Here is a 24,990-nt window from a genome sequence, read left to right as displayed (position 1 = left end):
GGAAGGGGGCGTCAGTGAGGTAATGTTGGTTGGTCCAGGGAAGGGGAGAAAACCGGAGGCAGCAAGCCAGGAGATGGGCGAGGGAATCAAGACAGTCACAGGAAATGAATGGCAGGTGAGGTCCCCTATCATAGAGATGAGGAGAGGGTAACTGGAGTCTCCATCTGAGCAGCCAGGGAGAGACTTTTCAATCTGAAATTATCACACATAGTCAGAACATTAGAGAGGGGTGAAAATGTAAACAGGCAAACTCAAAAACCTGGTTTGATGTTTTTAAAATCTCAGGATTTTTTGAGAATCCGACTCACGATCCTACTGCACAGGTTATGACTTGAGTGTGCTTCTTGTTAGTGAGTTGGTAGTTGTGGGCCCAATTCTGTGAGGTGCTGAGTGTCTTCAACTCCCATAAAACTAAATGGGAGTTGAGGGTATGGCCTATAGGGCAAAGTTTGCTTATGGTAATTGAAAATGTGCTGAAATGGAAGTGGGGAGCAGGCCTTTAGGCCCAAAGCTGAGTCTTCATATTAGCTAAACCAATTTTTAGCATGAATCAATAAGAGGTATTAATAGAAATGACATAAGGCATAACCTTTGGTCGTGTAGTAAATAAGGCTTTGTTCTAACTGGTTTTAGCAGGCATTATAGGGGAATTTTGGGATTTTTGGAACATTGGTAACTGCAGAATTTGAACTGATGCAAATGAGAATTTGAATGATATTTGATATTAACAGCTAGTAAAGAAATAGAAGATATTTGGATTTGGGAGTATGGAAGATTAAACATGACACAGTAAATAAAGATAGAGTAAAAGGTAGGTTAATTAGGTAAGTGGTGTTATAATAAGTGGTTTAGATTAGCGCACGCTCATCCACCATGGAGGTACTGTTAGAGAAAGGATATATACTCATTCTTCTCACCCAGGGACACATCATCCCTGGATGCACCATTTCACCTTGAAATGTAAGTATAAATGCAGTGTATGGTTAACCAGTAAGGCTTGTTTGCTTTAACCAATTATTTCATTTTAAATAGTCTTTAATTCTATCACTAGTGTCATTCACAGTCCTCTACTAAATAAAATTATCTGTAACTGCCCCAGAGGCTCAAACCTTAGAGAGTTCAGTTTGCTTCTATTCCTTATCTTTAAACTATTAATTGGGAACTCATAAATCAAGGCTGTCTGAGAATTTCCCAGGAGGCACTCAGCACATTTTATTATTATAGTTTAACCTCAGATATTTGAAGGACTGTGGAACAAGTATGAAACCTTCAGCTCGTAAGAGATGTTGGTTCTTCAGGTTTTAAGTCTATACTCAGTTAGGCAGACCTGAGCATAGATTTCTAATGCACAAATCTTGCAATTTTACTCCTGGGGGAATTCTGTGCCAAAAAATTAAAAATTCTGTGCACAATATTTTAAAATTCTGCATATTTTATTTATCAAAATAACACAATATAATCATGCCAGCTTCAATTATTTTGGTTTTTTTTTTTTTTCAAATTACCCATCAACAAGTATGTCTGTAACAATACAGACACAAAAAAAGATACAGGAAATGTTTCTTTGACAAATAGATTCCTTACTAGACATATTAATACTTTGAGTAATTCATTTAAACTACAATAAAGATATGTATTTCCTTTACCCCTCAGAAGCAGTGCAAAGGCTTGAGGGAGTCAGGGTAATGGAGGAGCTGAGGGAGAGGAAAGGAGCCTGGGAGTGAACCTGGAGGGTTTTTGGGTATGGTTTCGAGAAGTATGAAAGAGGCCAACCAGGTTTACCTTGTCCAGAGGAGCTGCTGGGAAGTGAATCCACGGCAGGGAGGGAGCAACCAGGGACAGGGCTCAGTGGGGCTGTGACCCCAGACCCAGCCAGCGAGAGGGAACAGGTCCCACTCCCTTCCCCAGCAGCTGAATTCCAGACAGAGCTGCAGAAGGATCCCTCCTTGGAGAAGCTGAGGAAACTTGCTGGCCACAGCACTGCAAACCCCCTTGGGGAGGGCTTCAGGGACAGATTCCTGTGGGAGAAGGGATTCCTGTACCGGGAATGGGCTCCCCAAGGGGAAGTAGAACTGTTGGGAATCAGGAGGCAGCTGATGGTGCCCCAGAAGTATCGCCGCAGGCTATTGTACCTGGCCCACGATGTCCCTCTCCCAGGACACCAGGGGATCCAGCACCCCAGGCAGAGACTGCTGCAGAACTTTTACTGGCCTGGAGTCTGTGACGCAGCCCAGCAGTACTGCAGGTCCTGCAACCCCTACCAGAGGGTGGGAAAAGCCTGGGATAAGAGTGAAGCTCCCTTGAGACCCCTGACCATCATAGAGGAACCTTTCCAGAAGGTGGCTATGGACATAGTGGGGCCCCTCAGCAAGGCGACCCATGCAGGGAAGAAATACATCCTGGTGGTGATGGATTTCGCCACCCGCTACCCAGGGGCAGTGGCTCTGTCCTCCACCGAGGCAGACACCATGGCAGATGCGCTGCTGACCATCTTCAGCAGAGTGGGCGTCCCCAGAGAGGTCCTTAAAGAGAAGGGATCCAATGTCATGTCAGCCCTGCTCCAGGGCTTGTTGGAGAACTGTGGGGTCTGGCCCACCTGGGCCTCTGCATATCATCTTCAGTCTAACAGGCTGGTGGAGAGATTTTATGGGACCCTGAGGATGTTGCTGAGGACTTTTATGAATCAGCATCCACAGGATTGGGACAAGTACCGGCCCCACCTGTGGTACAGGCTTCCCTTTTGAGTTGCTGTATGGGAGGAGACTGAGGGGACCCCTGGACCAGGTAAGGGACAGTTGGGAGGAGAAGGGGGAAGACCCCCCTGGTGGATCCGTTCCCTGAGGTGGGAGCCAATTCTCCCATCAGGTGTATCCCGTTCAGAGTCACTGGGAAAACAGCCCAGAACATGGAGAGAGAGGTCAAGGACATGCTGACTTTAGAGGTGATCCAGCTGTTCAACAGTCCATGGGCCTCCCCCGTGGGGCTGATTTCCAAGAAAGACGGGTCAATCTGGTTTGGGGGGACTATCGGAAGCTTAAAGCCATCACTGTGTCTGATGCCTACCCCAGGCCTAGGCCTGGTGAGATTCTAGACAAGCTGAGGGGGGGTGGAGAACTTGACCCTGGCGTACATTAAGGACATCTGTGTCTTTAGCCAGACCTGATACGAACATGTGTCCCAGGTGAAGACGGTGCTGGGCTGCCTCAAGGAGGCAGAACTGACTGTAAAAGCTGGAAGGTGTAAGGTGCAGATGGCAGAGGCATTGTACCTGGGCCACAAGGTGCGGAGAGGCAGACAAATCCCAGGAGGCTGCCCACCAGAGAGTTATGGAGCCAGTGAAAGAGGCAGAGAAAACCCAGGAGGCTGCCCACAGGAGAGCTAAGGAGGCAGAGAAAACCCAGGAGGCTGCCCACAGGAGAGCTATGGAGGCAAAGGAAAAAGAAATGGAGAAGAGGAAAAAAGAGAGGAAGCAAGCACTGGAGATAGAGAAGGCAAGGGCTCAGCAGAATATACCGGATAACCCTAACAATCCTTCCCCAACAATCCACAAATGGGAGTGACTATGTCCACAGTATGATGAATTCAGTAATATTGCTGAATATTTTCTCACCTTTCAGAGACTGTGCACACTCCATAAAATTCCTGAAGCTCACAAGATGACCACACTGATCGCAAAATTGACTGGAAGAGCTCTGGACATATTCAATAAGATGCCTATTGATGAGACTTCTGACTACAATAAATTCAAGGATTTGGTTTTAAAGCAATTTCAAGTTACACCTGAAACTTACACAGTAAAATTTCGAACCCTTAAGAGAGGGCCTGGACTAAGCAATGGGGCTTATCTAAACCAAATGACAGATTTTGTTTGATAAATGGCCCAACGGATGAGCTGTAACTAACTTTGGAGGAATGCGGAATTTGATGACTCAGGAGCAATTCCTGAATATGTCCAAGGAGGATATAAAACAGTGTTTGTGGGATAAGAAAATGGACTCAGCAGGAAGTCTTGCTTCTTATGCTGATCAATACGAGCATTCCCAGACTGCCAGAGAGGAGGGGCAAACCGGAACAAAATGGGTGGAGGGAGGAGAGAGAAACAACCCTGGTCGCAGTTGGAGTGGATACCAGAAGGAACACCCTCAGACCACACCCTACTATCAGGGGCAGCCCAAGGCCCCAATTACACCCCAAGGAACACTCCAGACACCTTATCTTCCCGCCACACTCTTCTCCAGCAACCCACCTCACCCCAGTGACCAGTCAGCTGGGCAATGTTTTAAATTTAATGAGCTGGGGCATGTAAAGGCCAACTACACCAAGAACCCCAACAGACTACAGATCATTGCACCGGAATCACCCCAGAGGGCCTCAGGCCCAGATGCCTCCCAGACACCCTGAGAGCAGAGGGAAACTGAGTATGGGCGGGAAGAAGGTCACAGCGTGGAGGGACACCGGAGCACAAGTGTCGGCTATCCATGCTTCCTTAGTGGACCCCAATTTAATCAACCCAGAGGTCCAAGTGACGATTCAACCCTTCAAGTCAAACTCTTTTGACTTGCCTACAGCCAAGTTGCCAGTCCAGTACAAAGATTGGTCAGGAACGTGGACTTTGCAGTCTATGACGATTATCCCATCCTCATGCTGTTGGGGGAAGACTTGGCCTTTCATGTGAAGCTAGCCAAGAGGGTGGGAATGGTCACCCACAGCCAGGCTAAGCAAGCTGTCATGCCTAGCTCTGTTCCGGAAACTTTTACCAAGACCCGGTCAGAGGTGATGGAACCAGACCCCATACCAACGTCTGCAACGGCAGTAATGGATCCAGTCCCAGAGACCCAGACAGAGCCAGTCCCGGAACAACCAGAACCAGAACCATTGCCAGCACTGAATCCAGTACTTGCAACCCCAACACCAGAAGGCCCCACTGAACCTGCACCGGCAGCAGCAGATAACTCTACACAAGAAGCTCAGCTGGAGCCTGAACCCCAACATAGTGCACCAGGGGAGAGCGGTTCACAGTCAACAGAAACAGCCCCATCACTGGCATCACTTCCAGAGGGACCAAGCCCTGGTCCACAATCCAATGAGGAACTAATGTCTCCAGCATCAAGGGAAGAGTTCCAGACTGAACAGGAAGCAGATGAAAGCCTCCAGAGAGCTTAGACGGTGGCACGGAGCAACCCACTGCCTCTCAGCTCTTCTAATCAATCCAGGTTTGTGGTAGAAAGAGGACTTTTATACAAGGAAATTCTTTCTGGTGGACACCAGGGAGACTGGCGTGCTCAGAGACAGTTGGTAGTTCCAACTAAGTACCAGGTAAAGCTATTAAGCTTAGCCCACAATCATCCTAGTAGCCATGCTGGGGTGAACAGAACCAAAGATCATTTGTGAAAGTCATTCCACTGGGAGGTAATGGGCAAGGATTTTTCTACCTATGTCCGGTCTTGTGAGGTGTGCCAAAGAGTGGGAAAACCCCAAGACCAGGTCAAAGTCCCTCTCCAGCCACTCCCCATCATTGAGATTCCATTTCAGGGAGTAGCTGTGGATATTCTGGGTCCTTTTCCAAAAAAGGCACCAGAGGAAAGCAGTACATACTGACTTTCATGGATTTTGCCACCCGATGGCCAGAAGCAGTAGCTCTAAGCAACACCAGGGCTAAAAGTGTGTGCCAGGCACTAACGGACATTTTTGCCAGGGTAGGTTGGCCAATGACATCCTTACAGATGCAGGAACTAATTTCCTGGCAGGAACTATGGAAAGCCTTTGGGAAGCTCATGGGGTGAATCACTTGGTTGCCACCCCTTACCACCATCAAACAAATGGCCTGGTGGAGAAGTTTAATGGAACTTTGGGGGCCATGATACGTAAATTCGTAAATGAGCACTCCAGTGATTGGGACCTAATGTTGCAGCAGTTGCTCTTTGCCGACACAGCTGTACCACATCCCAGTTTAGGGTTTTCACCATTTGAACTTGTATACAGCCGCGAGGTTAAGGGGCCATTACAGTTGGTGAAGCTGCAATGGGAGGGGTTTACACCTTCTCCAGGAACTAACATTCTGGACTTTGTAACCAACCTACAAAACACCCTCCAAACCTCTTTAGCCCTTGCTAAAGAAAACCTAAAAGATGCTCAAAAAGAGCAAAAAGTCTGGTATGATAAACATGCCAGAGAGCGGTCCTTCAAAGTAGGGGACCAGGTCATGGCCTTAAAGGCACTCCAGGCCCATAAAATGGAAGTGTCGTGGGAAGGGCCATTCACGGTCCAAGAGCGCCTGGGAGCTGTTAATTATCTCATAGCATTCCCCACCTCCAACCGAAAGCCTAAGGTGTACCATATTAATTCTCTAAAGCCCTTTTATTCCAGAAAATTAAAGGTTTGTCAGTTTACAGCCCAGGTAGAAGATGATGCTGAGTGGCCTGAAGGTGTCTACTACGAAGGGAAAAGTGATGGTGGCGTGGAAGAGGTGAACCTCTCCAAAACTCTTGGGCGTATGCAGTGACAGCAGATCAAGGAGCTGTGCACTAGCTACGCGCCGACGTTCTCAGCCACCCCAGAACTGACTGAACGGGCATACCACACCAGTGACACAGATCATGCTCACCCAATTAGAGCCGAACCTTACCGGGTGTCTCCTCAAGCTAAAACTGCTATAGAATGGGAGATCCAGGATATGCAACAGATGGGTGTAATCTGCCCCTCTGGCAGTGCATGGGCATCTCCAGTGGTTCTAGTTCCCAAACCAGATGGGGAGATATGTTTTTGCGTGGACAACCATAAGCTAAATGCTGTAACTTGCCCAGACAACTATCCAATGCCACGCACAGATGAACTATTGGAGAAACTGGGACGGGCCCAGTTCACCTCTACCTTGGACTTAACCAAGGGGTACTGGCAGGTACCACTAGATGAATCCACCAAGGAAAGGTCAGCCTCCATCACACATGTCAGGCTGTATGAATTTATTGTGCTCCCTTTTGGGCTGCGGAATGCACCCGCCACCTTCCAAAAACTTGTAGATGGTCTCCTAGCAGGATTAGGAGAATATGCAGTCGCCTACCTTGACGATGTGGCCATATATTCGGATTCCTGGGCAGAACACCTGGAACAGCTACAAAAAGCCTGCAAGCACCTAAGGGAGACTAACTGTTAAGGCTAAGAAGTGTCAAATAGGCCTAAACAGAGTGACTTACCTTGGACACCAGGTGGGTCAAGGAACTATCAACCCCCTACAGGCCAAAGTGGATGCTACCCAAAAGTGGCCTGTCCCAAAGTCAAAGAAATGGGTCCAATCCTTCTTAGGCTTGGCCGGTTATTACCAGTGATTTGTACCGCAATACAGCCAAATCGCCACCCAACTGATGGATCTAACCAAAAAGAAACAGCCAAATGCCGTTCAGTGACGAAGAGTGTCAGAAGAGCCTTTAACCAACTTAAAGCGACACTCATGTCCAACTCTGTGCTAAGGGCCCCAGACTTCGACAAACCGTTCCTAGTAACCACAGATGCGTCCGAGCATGGTGTGGGTCTTAATACAGTCTTAATGCAGGAAGGACCGAATCAAGAGTTCCACCCTGTTGTGTTTCTCAGCAAGAAGCTGTCTGAGAGGGAAAACCACTGGTCAATCAGTGAAAAGGAATGTTACGCCATTGTCTACACTCTGGAAAAGCTACACCAATATGTTTGGGGACTGCGTTTCCACCTGCAAACCGACCATGCTGCGCTACAGTGGCTTCATATCACCAAGGGAAATTACACAAAAAACTTATTCGGTGGAGTTGAGCTCTCCAAGATTTTGATTTCGACATACAACACATTTCAGGAACTTCTAACAAAGTGGCTGATGCACTCTCCCATGAAAGTTTCCCAGAATCAACTGGTCCAAATCATCCTTAAGATGTGGAAAATATTGTTACTCTTTATACAGTTAGTAGTATATTTAGAGGTGTATGTGTCTTATTAACTCTGTTTTCCCCTTTGAGCTCCAGGAAGAAATCACAGCCAGTGTTCACCCTATCTGTGATTTGGGGGGGGGGGTGTCATAAATATAAAGAGAAGGGTAACCACCTTTCTGTATACAGTGCTATAAAATCCCTCCTGGCCAGAGGGAAAACCCTTTCACCTGTAAAGGGTTAAGAAGCTAAGGTAACCTCGCTGGCACCTGACCCAAAATGACCAATGAGGGGACAAGGTACTTTCAAATCTGGAGGGGGGGGGGGACAAAGGGTTCTGTCTGCCTGTGTGATGCTTTTGCAGGGAACAGATTAGAAATGCAAGCCTTACAACTGCTGTAAAGTTAGTAAGTAATCTAGCTAGAAAATGGGTTAGATTTTCTTTTGCTTAATGGCTTGTAAAATAAGCTGTGCTGGAGGGACCTTGTAAACTGGAGTAATAGTAATAGGATGAAATTTAACAGTGAGAAGTGTAAGGTCATGCATTTAGGGATTAATAACAAGAATTTTAGTTATAAACTAGGGACACATCAATTAGAAGTAATGGAGGAGGAAAAGGACCTTGGAGTATTGGTTGATCATAGGATGACTATGAGCTGCCAATGTGATATGGCTGTGAAAAAAGCTAATGCGGTCTTGGGATGCATCAGGAGAGGTATTTCCAGTAGGGATAAGGAGGTTTTAGTACCGTTATACAAGGCACTGGTGAGACCTCACCTGGAATACTGTGTGCAGTTCTGGTATCCCATGTTTAAGAAGGATGAATTCAAACTGGAACAGGTACAGAGAAGGGCTACTAGGATGATCCGAGGAATGGAAAACTTGTCTTATGAAAGGAGACTCAGGGAGCTTGGCTTGTTTAGCCTAACTAAAAGAAGGTTGAGGGGAGATATGATTGCTCTCTATAAATATATCAGAGGGATAAATACCAGAGAGGGAGAGGAATTATTTAAGCTCAGTACCAATGTGGACACAAGAATAAGTGGATATAAACTGGCCACTAGGAAATTTAGACTAGAAATTAGATGAAGGTTTTTAACCATCAGAGGAGTGAAGTTTTGGAATAGCCTTCCAAGGGAAGCAGTGGGGGCAAAAGATCTATCTGGTTTTAAGATTAAACTCGATAAGTTTATGGAGGAGATGGTATGATGGGATAACATGGTTTTGGTAATTAAATATTCATGGTAAATAGGTCCAATGGCCTGTGATGGGCTATTAGATGGGGTGAGATCCGAGTTACCCAAGAAAGAATTTTCTCTAGTATCTGGCTGATGAATCTTTCCCATATGCTCAGGGTTTAGCTGATCGCCATATTTGGGGCCGGGAAGGAATTTTCCTCCAGGGCAGATTGGAAGAGGCCCTGGAGGTTTTTCACCTTCCTCTGTAGCATGGGGCACGGGTCACTTGCTGGAGGATTCTCTGCTCCTTGAAGTCTTTAAACTACGATTTGAGGACTTCAATAGCACAGATATAGGTGTGAGGGGTTTTTTTTGTAGGAGTGGTGGGTGAAATTCTGTGGCCTGTGTTGTGCAGGAGGTCAGACTAGATAATCATAATGGTCCCTTCTGACCTAAATATCTATGAATCTATGAATGTATATTCCTGTTTTTGTGTCTTTTTGTAACTTAAGGTTTTGCCTAGAGGGATTCTCTATGTTTTGAATCTGATTACCCTGTAAGGTATTCATCATCCTGATTTTACAAAGGTGATTTTTTTTACCTTTTCTTTAATTAAAATTCTTCTTCTAAGAACCCGATTGATTTTTCATTGTTCTTAAGATCCAAGGGTTTGGGTCTTTGTCCACCTGTACCAAATCGTGAGGATTATTATCAAGCTTTCCCCAAGGAAGGGGGTGTAGAGCTTGGGGGGGATATTTTGGGGGAAGACGTCTCCAAGTGGGCTCTTTCCCTGTTCTTTGTTTAAAATGCTTGGTGGTGGCAGCATACTGTTCAAGGACAAGGCAAAGTTTGTATCTTGGGGAAGTATTTAACCTAAGCTGGTAAGAATAAGTTTAGGGGGTCTTTCATGCAGGTCCCCACATCTGTACCCTAGAGATCAGAGTGGGGAAGGAACCTTGACAGGGAGGTGGAGGGGAAGGAAGGGATTGTTAGGGAGTTGGGGAATCTCCCCCTGCAGAACCTGGCTGACCTCTAGACTTTCCCATTCAGACAGACACATATCCCCCTGTATCTATGTGTCCCTGCACCTCCTACCCCCATCCCCATGTGTCCCTGCATCCCACCTCCCATTCAGTCCCAGCTCAATGTTGTCACCACACTAGCTCCTGAGCCCATGCCCCAGTCTGTCCCCGCACTAGACCTTCTGAACCACAGTCTGTGACCTCCAGCAGCTCTGCATGCCCTGCTCTGTCCATCTGGTGCCTCCTCACCTGTCCCCACTGTGAGGAACACAGCCACTCTGGCTGGTTGCCCCCTCTTCTGGCAACGCAGCAGCCCCTGCTGGGCAAAAGGTATAACTGCAGTGCCTCTCTAGCAGAATCTATATTCTGCAGAGAAAAAAAATTGGGAGGACGGGGGGATGAATTCTGTGCATGTGCAGTGGCAGAATTTCCCCAATGTACAAAACCTCATTGAAGTTAACAGGGCTCTCAGAGGGTGCAAGGATGTGCGTGCAACGCAGTCAGTTCTGGAATCAGGGCCTAACTCTGCAGCACCTGCTCCCCAGATATAGAGAATGTCTGGCCTCGGAGAGGTTTTCTCTGTACTAGATTAGTGCAGGGACTGTGTGTTTATACAATCCCAACAATGGGGATCTTGACTGGGACCTCTAGGTATTACTGTAGTATAAATAATAAAAAAACTACATGCACTGAAGGCTACAAGTGCTTTTGAGCTTCAGGAGAGAGAAGAAGGTCAGCAGGCTGAGAAAGGCACAGTAAAACTAGAATGCTCTAGTCCCTCTGATGTATTTTTTCAAAGTGTTCAATCACAGGGGTTTCTCATTTTCTGATTGCCCAACTTGAGAAACCTTGGGCCTGATATTCAGAGATACTGAACAGGGACACAAATCAATCATTAAAGTTGTGTAATTTTAATATTTTGATTATATCTTGTCCATCCATTACTCTTTGTTTGACTTATCTATTTAGCTTGTAAGCTCTTTTGGGCCAGGATCATGTCATACCATATCTCTGTGCAGCACCCAGCACAATGGGGTATTGATCCAACTATAGACATACAGGACATACAATGTACACAGATTCCATCTGTTCTGCATCAATGCCCAGAAAGGAGAAATTGTTTTAATGTTAATTCTTTTCTGGGTCCCAGATTCCATCAGGAAATTCAAGATGTTCAAGATATGATTTAGAAATTGAAGTCTGCCTCTGTTTGCTGGATGAAACAAAATATGATGCTGAAGCAGCCAGGGTTGCTATGCAAATAGGGAAGGTGAGTCCTGGGGACAATAACGAACCTCTCCCCCTCAAACATCCGACACGGCCTTGCACTGCAAACTACCAATGTTCCAAATGCTGTGCTTATTTTCTGCACCACTGGTAACAATAGTGATACAGATATAAATGGCTAATTGAGGCACAACCAAGAACCCAATCCTATATATCCTTACTGCCGCCTATGGAACTACTCATGGTAGTATGCAATATGCCTGGTACTATTTGCAGGACTGGAATCTAAATGAGCTAATTGCCTATATATTTATTTTTATATCAAACTGAAGAAAGAAAGTACCTTGTGATGTTTCACATCAACCACTCCCCCAGGTCAAACAGAATATTAACAAGCCCTTGAGTCTCCATAAGGAAAAACTAATAGTAGGAAAAGAGAAACTAGACAGTGAATCTTATGACCGTAAAAAAAGAAGTCTAATAATTTACTTCACTGGTAATGCAGGGAATAAATGTAGGTAAATAGTACCTCTTGAGATATTAATAGCAATAACTGAATATGGCCTGTTCCAGGAATTAAAACAAAGTCATTTGTTTTCAACACGACTTTACTGTGTTGAAGACAGTGGGTCTGATTCTTCCCTCACACGCACCAGCAGAGCTCAGTAGTAACCCCAGTGAAGTCAATGGAGTTACACCAGTATCAAACAGTCATAAGTGAAAGAATTGAGCCCCATGTGCAGTTCTTGTCCAACCCTCTGGCAACACAGCACCTCCTTGTCATTATTAGATATGTCAAAGCCCTCTCCCAGCTCTAGTATCTTGAGATAAACTTCTATACATGGCCAAAAACCATCACAAACATGATTTTAAAATCCAGTATACAAGTGCATCCTTCCAGGTAACAAGATAAAAGCTTTCTTATCACCAACTATTAAAATAATCCCTTTTTTGTGGGGCACATTTTAACAATACTCTTTAACAAGGATTGATGCCAAACGAGTTTTTCTGAGAAAGGTGCGGAGCTGCGTACACTCCACCTGCCCTGGCCGGGGGAGTCTGGGGGCACGGACACAGGCCGGGGGCTGCTTTTGGCAGGCTCCCTTCCCAGGGGAAGTGGAGGGTCCGCCACAGCTCCCCACAGCTGCCCACGTGGCTCTCATCATGGCTAGGCTGAGGCTCCGAGGCCCCCCCCAAGCTGAAGCTGGGTCAGAGAGAACCGCATGGGCAGTTCTGGGGAGCCTGGGTACCTCCACCTGCCATGGGCAGGGGTTCCTGGGGGTGGGGACATGGTCAGGGCACTGCTTTCACCCTGAGGGGCGGGGGTGTCCCTGGCCCCTCTCCGGCTTTTGGCTTGGCCTGGGGCAGGGCCTCCAGGGGAACAGGAGGGAAGTAGGCAGGCCCTTGGGGGAAGGGGAGAGGTGGGGGGCCCCGGCCCCCCCACTTTTGGGAAGGCTCCAATACCCTTGGTCTCAGGACAGCGGCTAAGACTTTATACTGTCCATCATTTCAAATTACATTTTCATTCCTGCATTATCCTTCCAGATTCTTCCGCCAACCAAAAAAGGGACTTCACAAGACCCTGACGAAGCAGGAAAGCAGCCATTTCCAAGAAGCCACAAGGTCATACCCCTGAATGATTCAGTCAGTGGGAGCTGAAGTAAACTGTAGCAGGTCACATTGCTCCGGGGGTGCTGGAACAATTTTTATAGTAGGGATACTGACAGCCATTGAATCAAACTGTAAATCCTGTATATGATGGAAACCACTTCAAGCCAGGGTGTGTGGCAGCAGACCCAGTTTCAGCACCTATGCGATGCCCTCCAGACAAAGGGCCCAATCCTGCAAAGTCTTACTACTGAGTATATAGTGCTAAGTATCATGAGCAGTCCCATGCAGCTGATGGGGCTCTATGCAATAGTATGCGCAATGTCCAGTAATAAGGGTTCTGGCCCATGAGGTCAGATGCTCCAATGCGGGGCTTGGAAAATGGGGGCAGGCTGAAAAATGATGCAAGCCCCATGATTGTTTATTGAACTGAAAAGCCCTGCTACTGAGTGTTGATTTATGTTTGTGAAGCACTTTGGAGATGAAAAATGCCATATAATTATGTGCTATGAGTGTCCTACTTGAAGTGACAACCAGTCAAATGTCATTCTCTTTAGAACATTAGAGGAACATTTCTCACTGGTAACTAATTCCTGAAGCAGCATATGCAAGAAATCGGGGTTTGCAACTCACCTCTAGATTCCTGTGCCCTGGCTGTTGGAGTCTAACACCTAGCTCCTCAAAGGTATGCAGGTACCTAACTCCCATTGATTTCAGAGGTTACAAGCATGGTCCTGTTCCTACAGATGAATGATTCCATGTGGGGTCAAAGCTCCTTCTAACCAGGGCAGTGAGCAAAACAAAGCTCCTGAACTCACAAGGTTTTCAACGTGAGCAAGGAGAACAAGCCATTCAATTACAAGACCAAGGTTCCAATGAGTTAGTACAGTCACCTGATATTCACTACCATCAATGCCTTGGCCCCAAACGATCTTCTCCCCCCACCAACTGGGAAGATCACCATGGTTCACAGATGAACTACAGCAGATGAAAGTTAGACTGCCAGTTTCGCAAAACACATTCTGAATCATTCCACCAGCAGCACAAACAACCCTTACAGGACTTAGCCAATGGAGAAAAGGAAGCAAAATGAGCCTTCTACTCCTCCACAGTCAATACAGAAGAATCTCGGCCAGCAGAGCTATTTCGCATAGTGTAACAGGTAACCTACCAAGATTGCATCACCCAGACACCAGATGCAAGCATCAAACACTGCAAAGAACTGTCAGCACACTTCATTGATAGGATCAACTGAATACATACGGAGCTAACATACCCCTGACCGGATTGTATTATCGACCCCACCACCCCTGACTGAGTTGGGCTTCCTCACATATCACAAAGTTTAAGATGCCCTGAAAAATATTAGGGCCACAACATATAAAACCAATCTATGTTACTCATGGCTGGCAAAAGCCAGTGATGAACAACTATGCCCACTATTAATGGAAATAGTCAGTGCCTCCTTCAGAGAAGCACATCTATCAAACGCCTTGAAAAATGCAACAGTTCCTCAATCTTTAGGAAGCCTGAACCTGAAACTCTTTCCAACTATCATCCCATCTCCAACCTCCTGTTCCTGGGCAAAATAATTGAGAAAGTAGTAACCACCATGCTTCAACAATATGTGACATCAGTCAACCTCCTGGATGCCTCACAATAAGGGTTCAGACCTGGGCATAGCACAGAGATGGCTCTTGTGATACTAAAAAGTAACCACCTCATAGCAATAGACACAAGTAACAGCTCCGCCTCTCCAAAGGCCCTCAGAGATCCATATTATCCATACTTCTCTTCAATAGCAACATGAGACCACCGGGAGAGACAGAGACATGGTAGGGGACTAACAGCCCATGCTTTCGACACTCAGCTATATACCTCATTCTCAACTGATGCAATCACCACCATTACTATAATGTTAGAAATCCTACAGGAAATTAGTTATTGGATGAAGACCAGCTGGCTCAAGCTGAACCCAAGCACGACTGAAATAATACTGGTTGGAAACTGGCCAAGACGCTCTCTCCATCTTCCAGTGAGGGCATACAGCTTTCATTCATCAAAGTGGTGTGAAACCTCAGGGTCCTCTTTGACTCTTTGTTAAATGTGGATGACCAGGTAGCAGCAGTTTCCAAAAATGCCCTCTTTCACCTCCAGCTTGCTAAGAAAATTCATTGTTTCCTCCCGGATGAGGTCCCAGCTGCAGTGATCCAAGCATTTGTCATCTCCAGGTTGGATTACTGTCACTCACTGTAGTTGAAGCTGAAATGTGAAGAGAATGCATGGGTTCCATCTCTTGCAGAATGTAGCTGCCCACTTTCTCCATAAGTCAAGCCACCGTGAGCCCATCAGGCCCATGCTCAAGTCCTTTCATTGGTTCCCAGTCAACTTCCAATGCCAGTTTAAGGTTTTGGTCATCATTTTGAAAGCAATTTATGGATCTAGTCCCAGATACATCAAAGAACAAATTTCCATCTGTGACCCACTGCAACAGCTGTGCTCTTTTGGGATGATGCATATAGCAAAGCCCCAGACGGAATACCTGAGAGCTGGAATAAAGCATTCTTGGCTGAGGGAATAGGCTACAGAATAGTCTTCCCAAGGAGATCAGACACATCCAGTCTGACTGTGTTTAGGAAATGTTGCAAAACTTTTGATAAAACTATTGTACTGTGACACACAATACGAACATTCTCTTCTATTTCCAACCTCTGCCACCTTAATAAAAATATAACAAAACAAACAAACAAAAACCTTACCCCAGGCAGTGTTTCAACCGCGAAAAGGAAGAAGTGTTAGAGACTCCATGAAGTTCACTAGGGACTTCGCTATTGCTATTGATTTTATGCAGAAGGCACTCAGATACTTGTTACCCAAAATTGGGCCAGCTAGCAAGCTTAGGGAGGACTAATGACCAACAAGAGTTTGGCAGAAAGCAGCACGTTTATTACATTGATAGCTAAGCTCAAAAGAAGTGTGGGGGGGTCACACTCACACTCGCATACTCACACTCCCAGGACAGGCACAGCACTGGAGAGGTTAGGATTCTTCAAAGTAAGTGAAGGTAAGTTTTCCCGAGGCATGCGACAAACCACTGGCCAGGCGGTCTGGGCAAAGGGCCTTCACGGGAGGTACAAGCTTGTGAGTGCACTCCTGAGCACATGGCCCCTTCCCCTTTTAAGGGCTGCTTCTCGTGGCCTGCAACTAGAGATGACTTGGCCACATCTAGCTGGTCACACTCCACCTCAGACAGTGTCCATTCATTGGGTGTGTGAGCGCTGCCTAATCAGAGTCCCAGATACCTTGTCTACCTGGGAACTCTTCTTGATCTTCCAGCTGTTCAAGCAGCCCATTCATCCCACAAGCATTCCAGGAGGGAGGGGAAGGGGGAAAGCCACTTCACAGGTATTCAAAGAGGGAGAGGAGACAAAGGGGCAGGGGGGGAGGGAGTGTAACAGACCTTTTGAACATACAGGTTATACAGAGCATACAGATCACTGCTGCTCCTAAAACAATATTACAGCAACTGTTGGCTGTATCAAAGCCTATGGGCTTGTCTACACCTGAAGCGCTACAGCGGAGCTGTAGACATGACCTATGCCAAAGGGAGGGGTTCTGCATCGTCATAGGCAATCCACCTCCCCAAGAGGTGGTAGCTAGGTCGATGGGAGAATTCCTCCGTCAACCTACCACTGTCATGGGGACTTCGGTCGGCTTAACTATGGCTATGTCTACAGTAGAGACCTTACAGTCGCATAGCTGTATACCGCTGCAGTTGCACCGCGAAAAGGTCTCCCGTGAAGCCCCTCTATGCCGATGGGAGAGAGTGCTTCCATCTACATAATTAAACCACCCCCGACGGAGTGGTGATAGCTGTGTCGGCAGGAAAGCATCTCCCAAGCGCTGTCCACACTGGCACTTCTGTTCGTGAAACTTATGTCGGTCGGGGTGTATGTTTTTTTCACACTCCTGACCAACAAAAGTTTTACTGACAAAAGTGCTAGATATAGCCTTAGTCACTCAAGGATCTGGATTTTTCACATCCCCTGAGTGACATATGTGGTTTGATCTAATTTTCTAGCCCTAAAATAGATGGATAAGACAGTAGCACTCAGCTGCTCTGAGTGGCTGCTGCAGGCAGAGAGGGAAGAGAGTTCCTCTATCCTTTCCAATGAGGAAAAACTGGTAAGGGGTTGGGGATAGGACAAGTGGGTTGCTGTGGGAGGGGAATAGGACAAGTCATCATTGACTGTTGGTGACAAATTGATTGCGGGAGAGAAGTGTGTGACTAAACTGGAGAAAGAGAGACGGACATGTATGAGAGCATGAGAGGGAAGGAGAAGAGATTAAAAGGAAAACTAGGTGGGGAGTCAGGCAAACATAATATTTCAAAATGTAGAACCTTCCCATCTGTAAGAGTATTGGGGAAGATTTCCTCTCCCAACAAATTAAATGGAACCGCTGAGTTTATATATGTTGGCTACAGCATGGAACTAACACATTTCCTTTGGTGTCAAACAAATATTCAGGTTTCCTCCTTTCTCTGTTACAAACTTCAAAAAATATTTTGCAGTTCTAGCATAGAAAAGAAAGTAAGTGGAGAGGTGGGGTGGGAGCAAAGGAGGGACGACACTAAAATTTCATTGAGGACAAGTAGAAAAATTAAAAGATAAACCATCATGGAAATTTAACCTTTGCAGTGCACTGTTTTAAAGGTCACAGTATCATTTTGTGGAATATCTTCCAGGGATGCCTTCATTATCAATTTTCATAAGTATCAGGTGTGAAAAAAATCAAGAAAATAGGGAAAATGTACATTCAAAATTTGACATTTACTTGCCGTTTGCTGTATCACCAAGTGATGCTGCTCTAGGTAACAGAGACAGTCCTGAAGCTACCATAGAATAGAATATACTGTGGGGTTGATTCTCATCTCACTCACATGAGTATTAATCAGGCATAACTCTACTGAACTCAGTGAGGTTACATAAGAATAAAACTGGTGTGAGATCAGAATCCAGTCCTGTACATACATGTCTATGTGTGTAACAACAATACAGTCCATTCCCTCTAAGTCCTTATCACATAAGTGCATAGTCTGTTCATGTCCTTAGTAATCAGCTGGTCACAGTCGCTTTCCCTTGGACCTCATGTAATCCCAGTCCCTTTACGTGGACAGAGTACTATGTTGAAGCGTATACTGAAAGCTACCCTCATCTGCATACTGTCTCTGGATAATGCATACAAATATGCACAGTGTCATGTGCAAACATGAGGGTTGAGTGGAAAATGTCAGACTACACAACAGCACTCATATAGTGTCAATTTTTGGTTACTATCAAAGCATTTGCCTACAGTAAAGATTTTTAACTCAAGTTAACTGATTTCTAACTAACCTGAATTAGCGAACACATTTGTACATGCTAGTCTTGGCACTCCATCAACATTTGTGCCCTGGAACATACAAATGTGAGAGCTAATTTCAATTAGCTGGCAATTAATGAGTGACCAGAGTTTAACCAGTGAAACAGAGGTGAAAGACCCCATGGAGAGGATAGTTTAGTCAGGGAATAAAGCATAGGACTTGGAGCTAGTAGATCTGCTGCTTGTTTGTTTCCACTGACCTCAAGCAAATCATTTAATCTCTGTTCCTCAGTTTCCTCAGCTTCAAAAAGGGAATATAAAACTATCTGCCTCACTAGGGTGGTGTTGCGATAATTAATTCATTACTCTTTGCAAAATACTTTGGGATTCCAGTCCTATGATTATAAGCAAGCTCTGTGGAAATACAAAGTACAGGCTAGTCTCATCTTATGCTGGCGTTACGTTCCACAGTCAGCGCGTAAAGCGAAAATCCCGTATAGTCAAAATTATATTGAGTGTAATGGCGGGCAGAATCGCCTGCACTACAGGTACAGTATTTAAATTGTTATTTTTCTTTTTGTTTTGTTTTGTTTTTGCCAACCGCGCAAAGCTAAATTAGCGCATGTTAAATGCCCGTAAGATGAGACTCACCTGTATTTTTATTATTATTATTATATCCCATTAACAATTCCCTAATGGGCTTTGCATGGACTGTTATGTTTTGTATGGATTTATATTCCAAATATACGTCACAGGTACCTGGAGCCTGGATCTGACAATTTTTAAGGAATTATAAAGCACATAAATAAAATGATCCAATCCTGATAAAATGCAACTTCTATTTCCACAAGGTAATCTGTCCCCATCCTCTCTCTCAGTGCCATATGACAGACATATTAATTATAAAGAGGATGAACATTGTGGAAGAAGAGACTGTTCAAGTAAGGACATGAGCTGAATAGTGAATGAGCCATTGGATATACTGCAAATGAAAACCAAAGGGCTACCGCAGTGCCCACTATAATTGACACCATGACCAACATATTATGTTGAATTAGGAAAGCAATAATGGAGAATTTTACATCTGACTTTTTCAAAGCTCAGCAAGATGTATTCCATGGTTCAAGAAATCATTTTATTTTTTAAGGAGATTGATTGCTTCAGGTCCTCGTTTCTCTCAGCTTTATTTTCAAAGTTTGGTAGGTCCATTTACTCGTTCAAAGATGCAAATGGAAATGCACAACTAATGCACAATTCACAGACACAGTCACTTTTATTGCTTGTGCAAACTGGGCAACTGCAAGTTCAAATGACAGTATAAGTAACTGCCTGTTTGCACAAGCCTTACCCCAGTTCACTTGAATCACTGAGATAATTGCACAAATGCATTAGGTGTATAACAGCACGGTCCCTTTTTGCATGCATAATTTGAAATGAGGCCCCAAAAGTTTCAGTATACCAGGAGTGAAAAATGGCCCTGGATGACACAGTAATTTAGAATTCACATTGTCCAATGCTTTTGTCTAGTGCATGAGAATTACCTCTTCAGGTAAATTTTCATAATATTTAGATGGGCTCTGGTTAGTCTCAGTTCTGAGGGTTACCAAAAGACACTACACCATTTACTCAAGAAACTCCCTGAAAAAGCACAAGAACAAATCCGCACAGACACACCCCTGGAACTCCTACCAGGGGTATTCTATCTGCTACCCAAGATCCATAAACCTGGAAATCCTGGACGCCACATCATCTCAGGCATTGGCACCCTGACAGCAGGACTGTCTGGCTATGTAGACTCCCTCCTCAGGCCCTACGCTACCAGCACTCCCAGCTATCTTCGAGACACCACTGACTTCCTGAGGAAACTACAATCCTTCGGTGATCTTCCTGAAAACACCATCCTGGCCACTATGGATCTAGAAGCCCTCTACACCAACATTCCACACAAAGATGGACTACAAGCCGTCAAGAACACTATCCCCGATAATGTCACGGCTAACCTGGTGGCTGAACTTTGTGACTTTGTCCTCATCCATAACAATTTCACATTTGGGGACAATGTATACCTTCAAATCAGCGGCACTGCTATGGGTACCCGCATGGTCCCACAGTATGCCAACATTTTTATGGCTGACTTAGAACAACGCTTCCTCAGCTCTCATCCCCTAATGCCCCTACTCTACTTGTGCTACACTGATGACATCTTCATCATCTGGACCCATGGAAAAGAAGCCCTTGAGCAATTCCACCATGATTTCAACAATTTCCATCCCACCATCAACCTGGACCAGTCCACACAAGAGATCCACTTCCTGGACACTACAGTGCTAATAAGCGATGGTCACATAACCACCACCCTATACCGGAAACCTACTGACCACTATTCCTACCTACATGCCTCCAGCTTTCATCCAGACCACACCACACAATCCATTGTCTACAGCCAAGCTCTACGATACAACCGCATTTGCTCCAACCCCTCAGAGACAAACACCTACAAGATCTCTATTAAGCATTCTTACAACTACAGTATCCACCTGCTGAAGTGAAGAAACAGATTGACAGAGCCAGAAGAGTACCCAGAAGTCATCTACTACAGGACAGGCCCAATAAAGAAAACAACAGAACGCCACTAGCCATCACCTTCAGCCCTCAACTAAAACCTCTCCAATGCATCATCAAGGATCTACAACCTATCCTGAAGGACAACCCATCACTCTCACAGATCTTGAGAGACAGGCCTGTCCTTGCTTACAGACAGCCCCCTACCCTGAAGCAAATACTCACCAACAACCACACACCACACAACAGAACTACTAACCTAGGAACCTCTCCTTGCAACAAAGCCCGTTGCCAACTGTGTCCACATATTTATTCAGGGGACACCATCATAGGGCCTAATCACATCAGCCACACTATCAGAGGCTCGTTCACCTGCACATCTACCAATGTGATATATGCCACCATGTGCCAGCAATGCCCCTCTGCCATGTACATTGGTCAAACTGGACAGTCTCTACGTAAAAGAATAAATGGACACAAATCAGAAGTCAAGAATTATAACATTCAAAAACCAGTTGGAGAACACTTCAATCTCTTTGGTTACTCAATTACAGACCTAAAAGTGGCAATACTTCAACAAAAAAACTTCAGAAACAGACTCCAGACTCCAATGAGAGACTGCTGAATTGGAATTAATTTGCAAACTGGATACAATTAACTTAGGCTTGAATAGAGACTGGAAGTGGATGGGTCATTACACAAAGTAAAACTATTTCCCCATGTTTATCCCCCCACCGTTCCTCAGACGTTCTTGTCAACTGCTGGAAATGGCCCACCTTGAGTATCACTACAAAAGGTTCCCCCCTTCCGCCCCCGCCACTCTCCTGCTGGTAATAGCTCACCTTAAGTGATCACTCTTGTTACAGTGTGTATGGTAACGCCCACTGTTTTATGTTCTCTATGTATATAAATCTCCCCACTGTATTTTCCACTGAATGTATCTGATGATGTGAGCTGTAGCTCATGAAAGCTTATGCTCAAATAAATTTGTTAGTCTCTAAGGTGCCACAAGTACTCCTTTTCTTTTTGCGAATACAGATTAACACGGCTGCTACTCTGAAACCTGTTCTTACAATGTACTCATTCTCCTGTTTATGCTGATTTTAGATGTGTTATTTCATAAAACATGAATATAGGTATTAATTTCCTTACTGTAAATGCCATTACCTGCTGATCATCAGGAGTCCATATGCCACAGGTGATCTGACTCTCCAAGTTAATCTCTGAAGACCAATGTCTCTGTCCACTGACTGAGCCAACCAGCACAAATCCATCCCTATAGGAGATGAGAGCTTGTGTCCCATCATGGCTCCATGTAAAGTCGCTCACCTTAACATATATATAGATAAGAGATTAGACATTAATCATGCAATAATCTCCCAGTTATTATAAGTATTACTATACCCATTTTATATATGGTTTATTATGGAGAAGTTTAACATGGAATCAATATATGGTGTCATAAAACTTGCTTAGAAGAACGCATTTTTATCACATGGAAATGGAAATCAGAAGAGTTTCTGATGGTGATTGAGGGTTTAGCCATTTCACACTGTCCCACCAGTGAAAAACTCAATATACTGAGAACCAGTAACAAGAGTTAAAAAAAACTTCTTGAGATTGTTAACTAGATACAATGGGATAAAAAAGGACTATTCCTTTATCATGCTCCTTCTGAGTGAAATTCACCAGTGGGCCACTGAAGTCCCACTTAAGTCTCACTTAAGCCTTGTTTTGAAATCTTAAGTAGAGTGTGAATCTTGTCCTGGCTTTCTGCCTCATAGCAAATATCATCCTGTTTGTAAAACACAAGGAGCTCAGTGTAGCAGGAATCTCTATGACACTCCCTGTTTAGTTATTTTAATAAAGAAATGTTTTTAAAAAAGGAAGATTGCACTTTGCATTTTCATCGTTTTCATTTTGAACCTCTTATGATTTGACTGTTCTTGACTAAAGAGAAAATGTTCATACCAACCTGTGCCCCACGATCATTCACAAGCTCCACAGACCATCTGCCTTCATATTGAATCCAAACAAAAATTCCTCCATCTGCATCACAGGTTGCCAGTTTCTGGAATGGTTCATTCCATCTCACCAATACAACCTAAAGAGATTCCAAACAAATGCAGCATTACCATGACTGTATACAGTGTTAACAAGTGTTTTACTAGAGACTCAATTAACTAATACTGCAAAATAAACAATGTCATATTTAAATTCTGAATAAGATCTACAAAATAGTAATTTTCGGCATAATATCATGCAACTCTCAAGAACAGCTGGACTCATTTTATTACAGGACTCATTTTATTATGGCTGTCAAGCAATTCAGAATTCTCCCAACTGTCAGGCCTTTATGGAAGACATCAGATACTTTTGAAACTAACAAAAACATGTGGTAATCCAGAGTTCCACTGCAGAAAGAGTAAACAAACCTTGAAGTCCCTGTACACACAATCTGTCTTTCTCAAGCCACTTTCCCCTGTCCCTCACCTCAAATGCTACCAGATTCCCTGGGTCAAATTCCCAATTCTATTGACTTCAGTGGAGGCAGGTCCACTTTCACCAGGATTGAATCTAGCTCCCAGCATCAACAACCCCTTTAAAAACATTCCAGACTCCCTAATTCATGAGAATTAGGAACATAATTTAACTTGAATGTTTCTTCTCTGCTACCGATTGCAGAGGGAATAGAGGCTTTGTATGGGTTCTTCTTTCTCCCATTAGAGACGTTTGGATTCTTCCTACAGAATTTAACCAAGCTAAAATCTGCCATGACTGGTCTCTCATTTATAATTAGCATGAAGTTAAGTTAATAAATGAAGCCACTTTAGAGGCCTCAATATGTACCTGAAATGAACCACGTCATCTTAGTGCAGGGGTGGGCAAACTTTTTGGCCCAAGGGCCACATCTGGGTATGGAAATTGTATGGTGGGCCATGAATGCTCACGAAACTGGGGGTTGGGGTGTAGCAGGGGATGAGGGCTCCGGCTGGGGGTATGGGCTCTGGGGTGAGGCTGGGGATGAGGGGTAGAGGGTGCTCCAGGCTGGGACCGAGGGTTTCAGAGGGTGGAAAGTGGAACAGGGCTGGGGCAGGGACATGGGATGGGGTCAGGGGTGCAGGCTCCAGGTGGTGCATACCTCAAGCAGCTCCCGGTAGCAGCTGCCCCCCCCCCCCCCCCGGCTCCTATGCGGAAGCGCATCCAGGCAGCTCTGTGTGCTGCCCTGTCCACAGCCGCCACCTCTGCGGCTCCCATCAGCCGTAGTTCCCAGCCCATGGGAGCTGCAGAGGCGGCGTTTCAGGCGGGGGCAGCGTACGGAGTCCTCTGACTGCCGCTACATGTAGGAGCCAGAGGGGGGACATGCCGCTACTCCCAGGAGCCACGCGGTGCAACAGCATGTGCAGAGCAGGGCAAGCTCTGACCCCGCTCTCCAACTAGAGTGCTGGAGCAAGGCAAACCCTGGACCCTGCTCCCTGGCAGGAGTTCAAGGGCAGGATTAAAACATCTGAAGGGCTGGATGCGGCCCCCGGGCTGTAGTTTGCCCACCCCATCTTAGTGCCTTAAACAGAAATTAGCCTTAAAAAACATTTACCTTCTGCTCTCATCTTTCACATTTTTTTTCTGATTTAGTTTAATTTCCAAGATGTCAGAATAATCCAGCTAGGTATACATACATACTCACCACCATATAAGAGCATAATACATGAAACCTGCAGACAAAAATATTAAATCGACAATTATCAGAGTGTAAATTTAGTTGTTGAATGGACACTCAGAGTCTAGGATGAGTGAATGTTAGATGCTGAATTGTTAGACAGCACTCATCAATCCAAATAAATACTCTTCATTTCCCAAAGAACATGACTATGTTTCCTGAAATTCATTTGGCTGTTGACTAAAATGGGATGATACTCTTGAAGGGCCCCATTCTGTGGCTGATTCTGCACAGGAGGATCCTTGCACCCATCAGCCCCACTGAAATCAGAGGTTCTGGACAGAACCAGGATCAGGAGCTAAGTTTGCAACATTGGGACTTAAATTTACTAGCTAAAACAAACTCCTGTACCAGTTTATGGACTGTAAGGGCCAGATCCTTAGCTGGTATCAATCAGTATAGCTTTCCATTCTTGAAGG

At 45.1% G+C, this 24,990-nt stretch overlaps 1 protein-coding gene across 3 annotated transcripts in view; it reads right to left on the bottom strand.

Moving 5' to 3' along the window:
- TULP4 (TUB like protein 4) overlaps positions 1 to 24,990 on the bottom strand; it is a 283,777-nt gene that overhangs the window by 80,013 nt on the left and 178,774 nt on the right. For 2 of the 3 annotated variants that reach the window (XM_084624123.1, XM_084624125.1), the window contains exons 3-4: positions 22,829 to 22,957; positions 22,006 to 22,182 (exon numbers count right to left, since the gene is read on the bottom strand). In XM_084624123.1, the coding sequence (XP_084480249.1) occupies positions 22,006 to 22,182; positions 22,829 to 22,957 (306 nt within the window). The remainder of the gene's footprint in view (positions 1 to 22,005; positions 22,183 to 22,828; positions 22,958 to 24,990) is intronic. The other variant, XM_084624124.1, reaches the window with a different exon arrangement.

Source organism: Lepidochelys olivacea (assembly GCF_965140295.1).
Source record: "Lepidochelys olivacea isolate rLepOli2 genome assembly, chromosome: 3".
Classification (NCBI taxonomy): Eukaryota; Metazoa; Chordata; order Testudines; family Cheloniidae; genus Lepidochelys; species Lepidochelys olivacea.
Note: the sequence above shows the minus strand (reverse complement) of the source record. Positions and strands in the feature narration are given on the sequence as shown.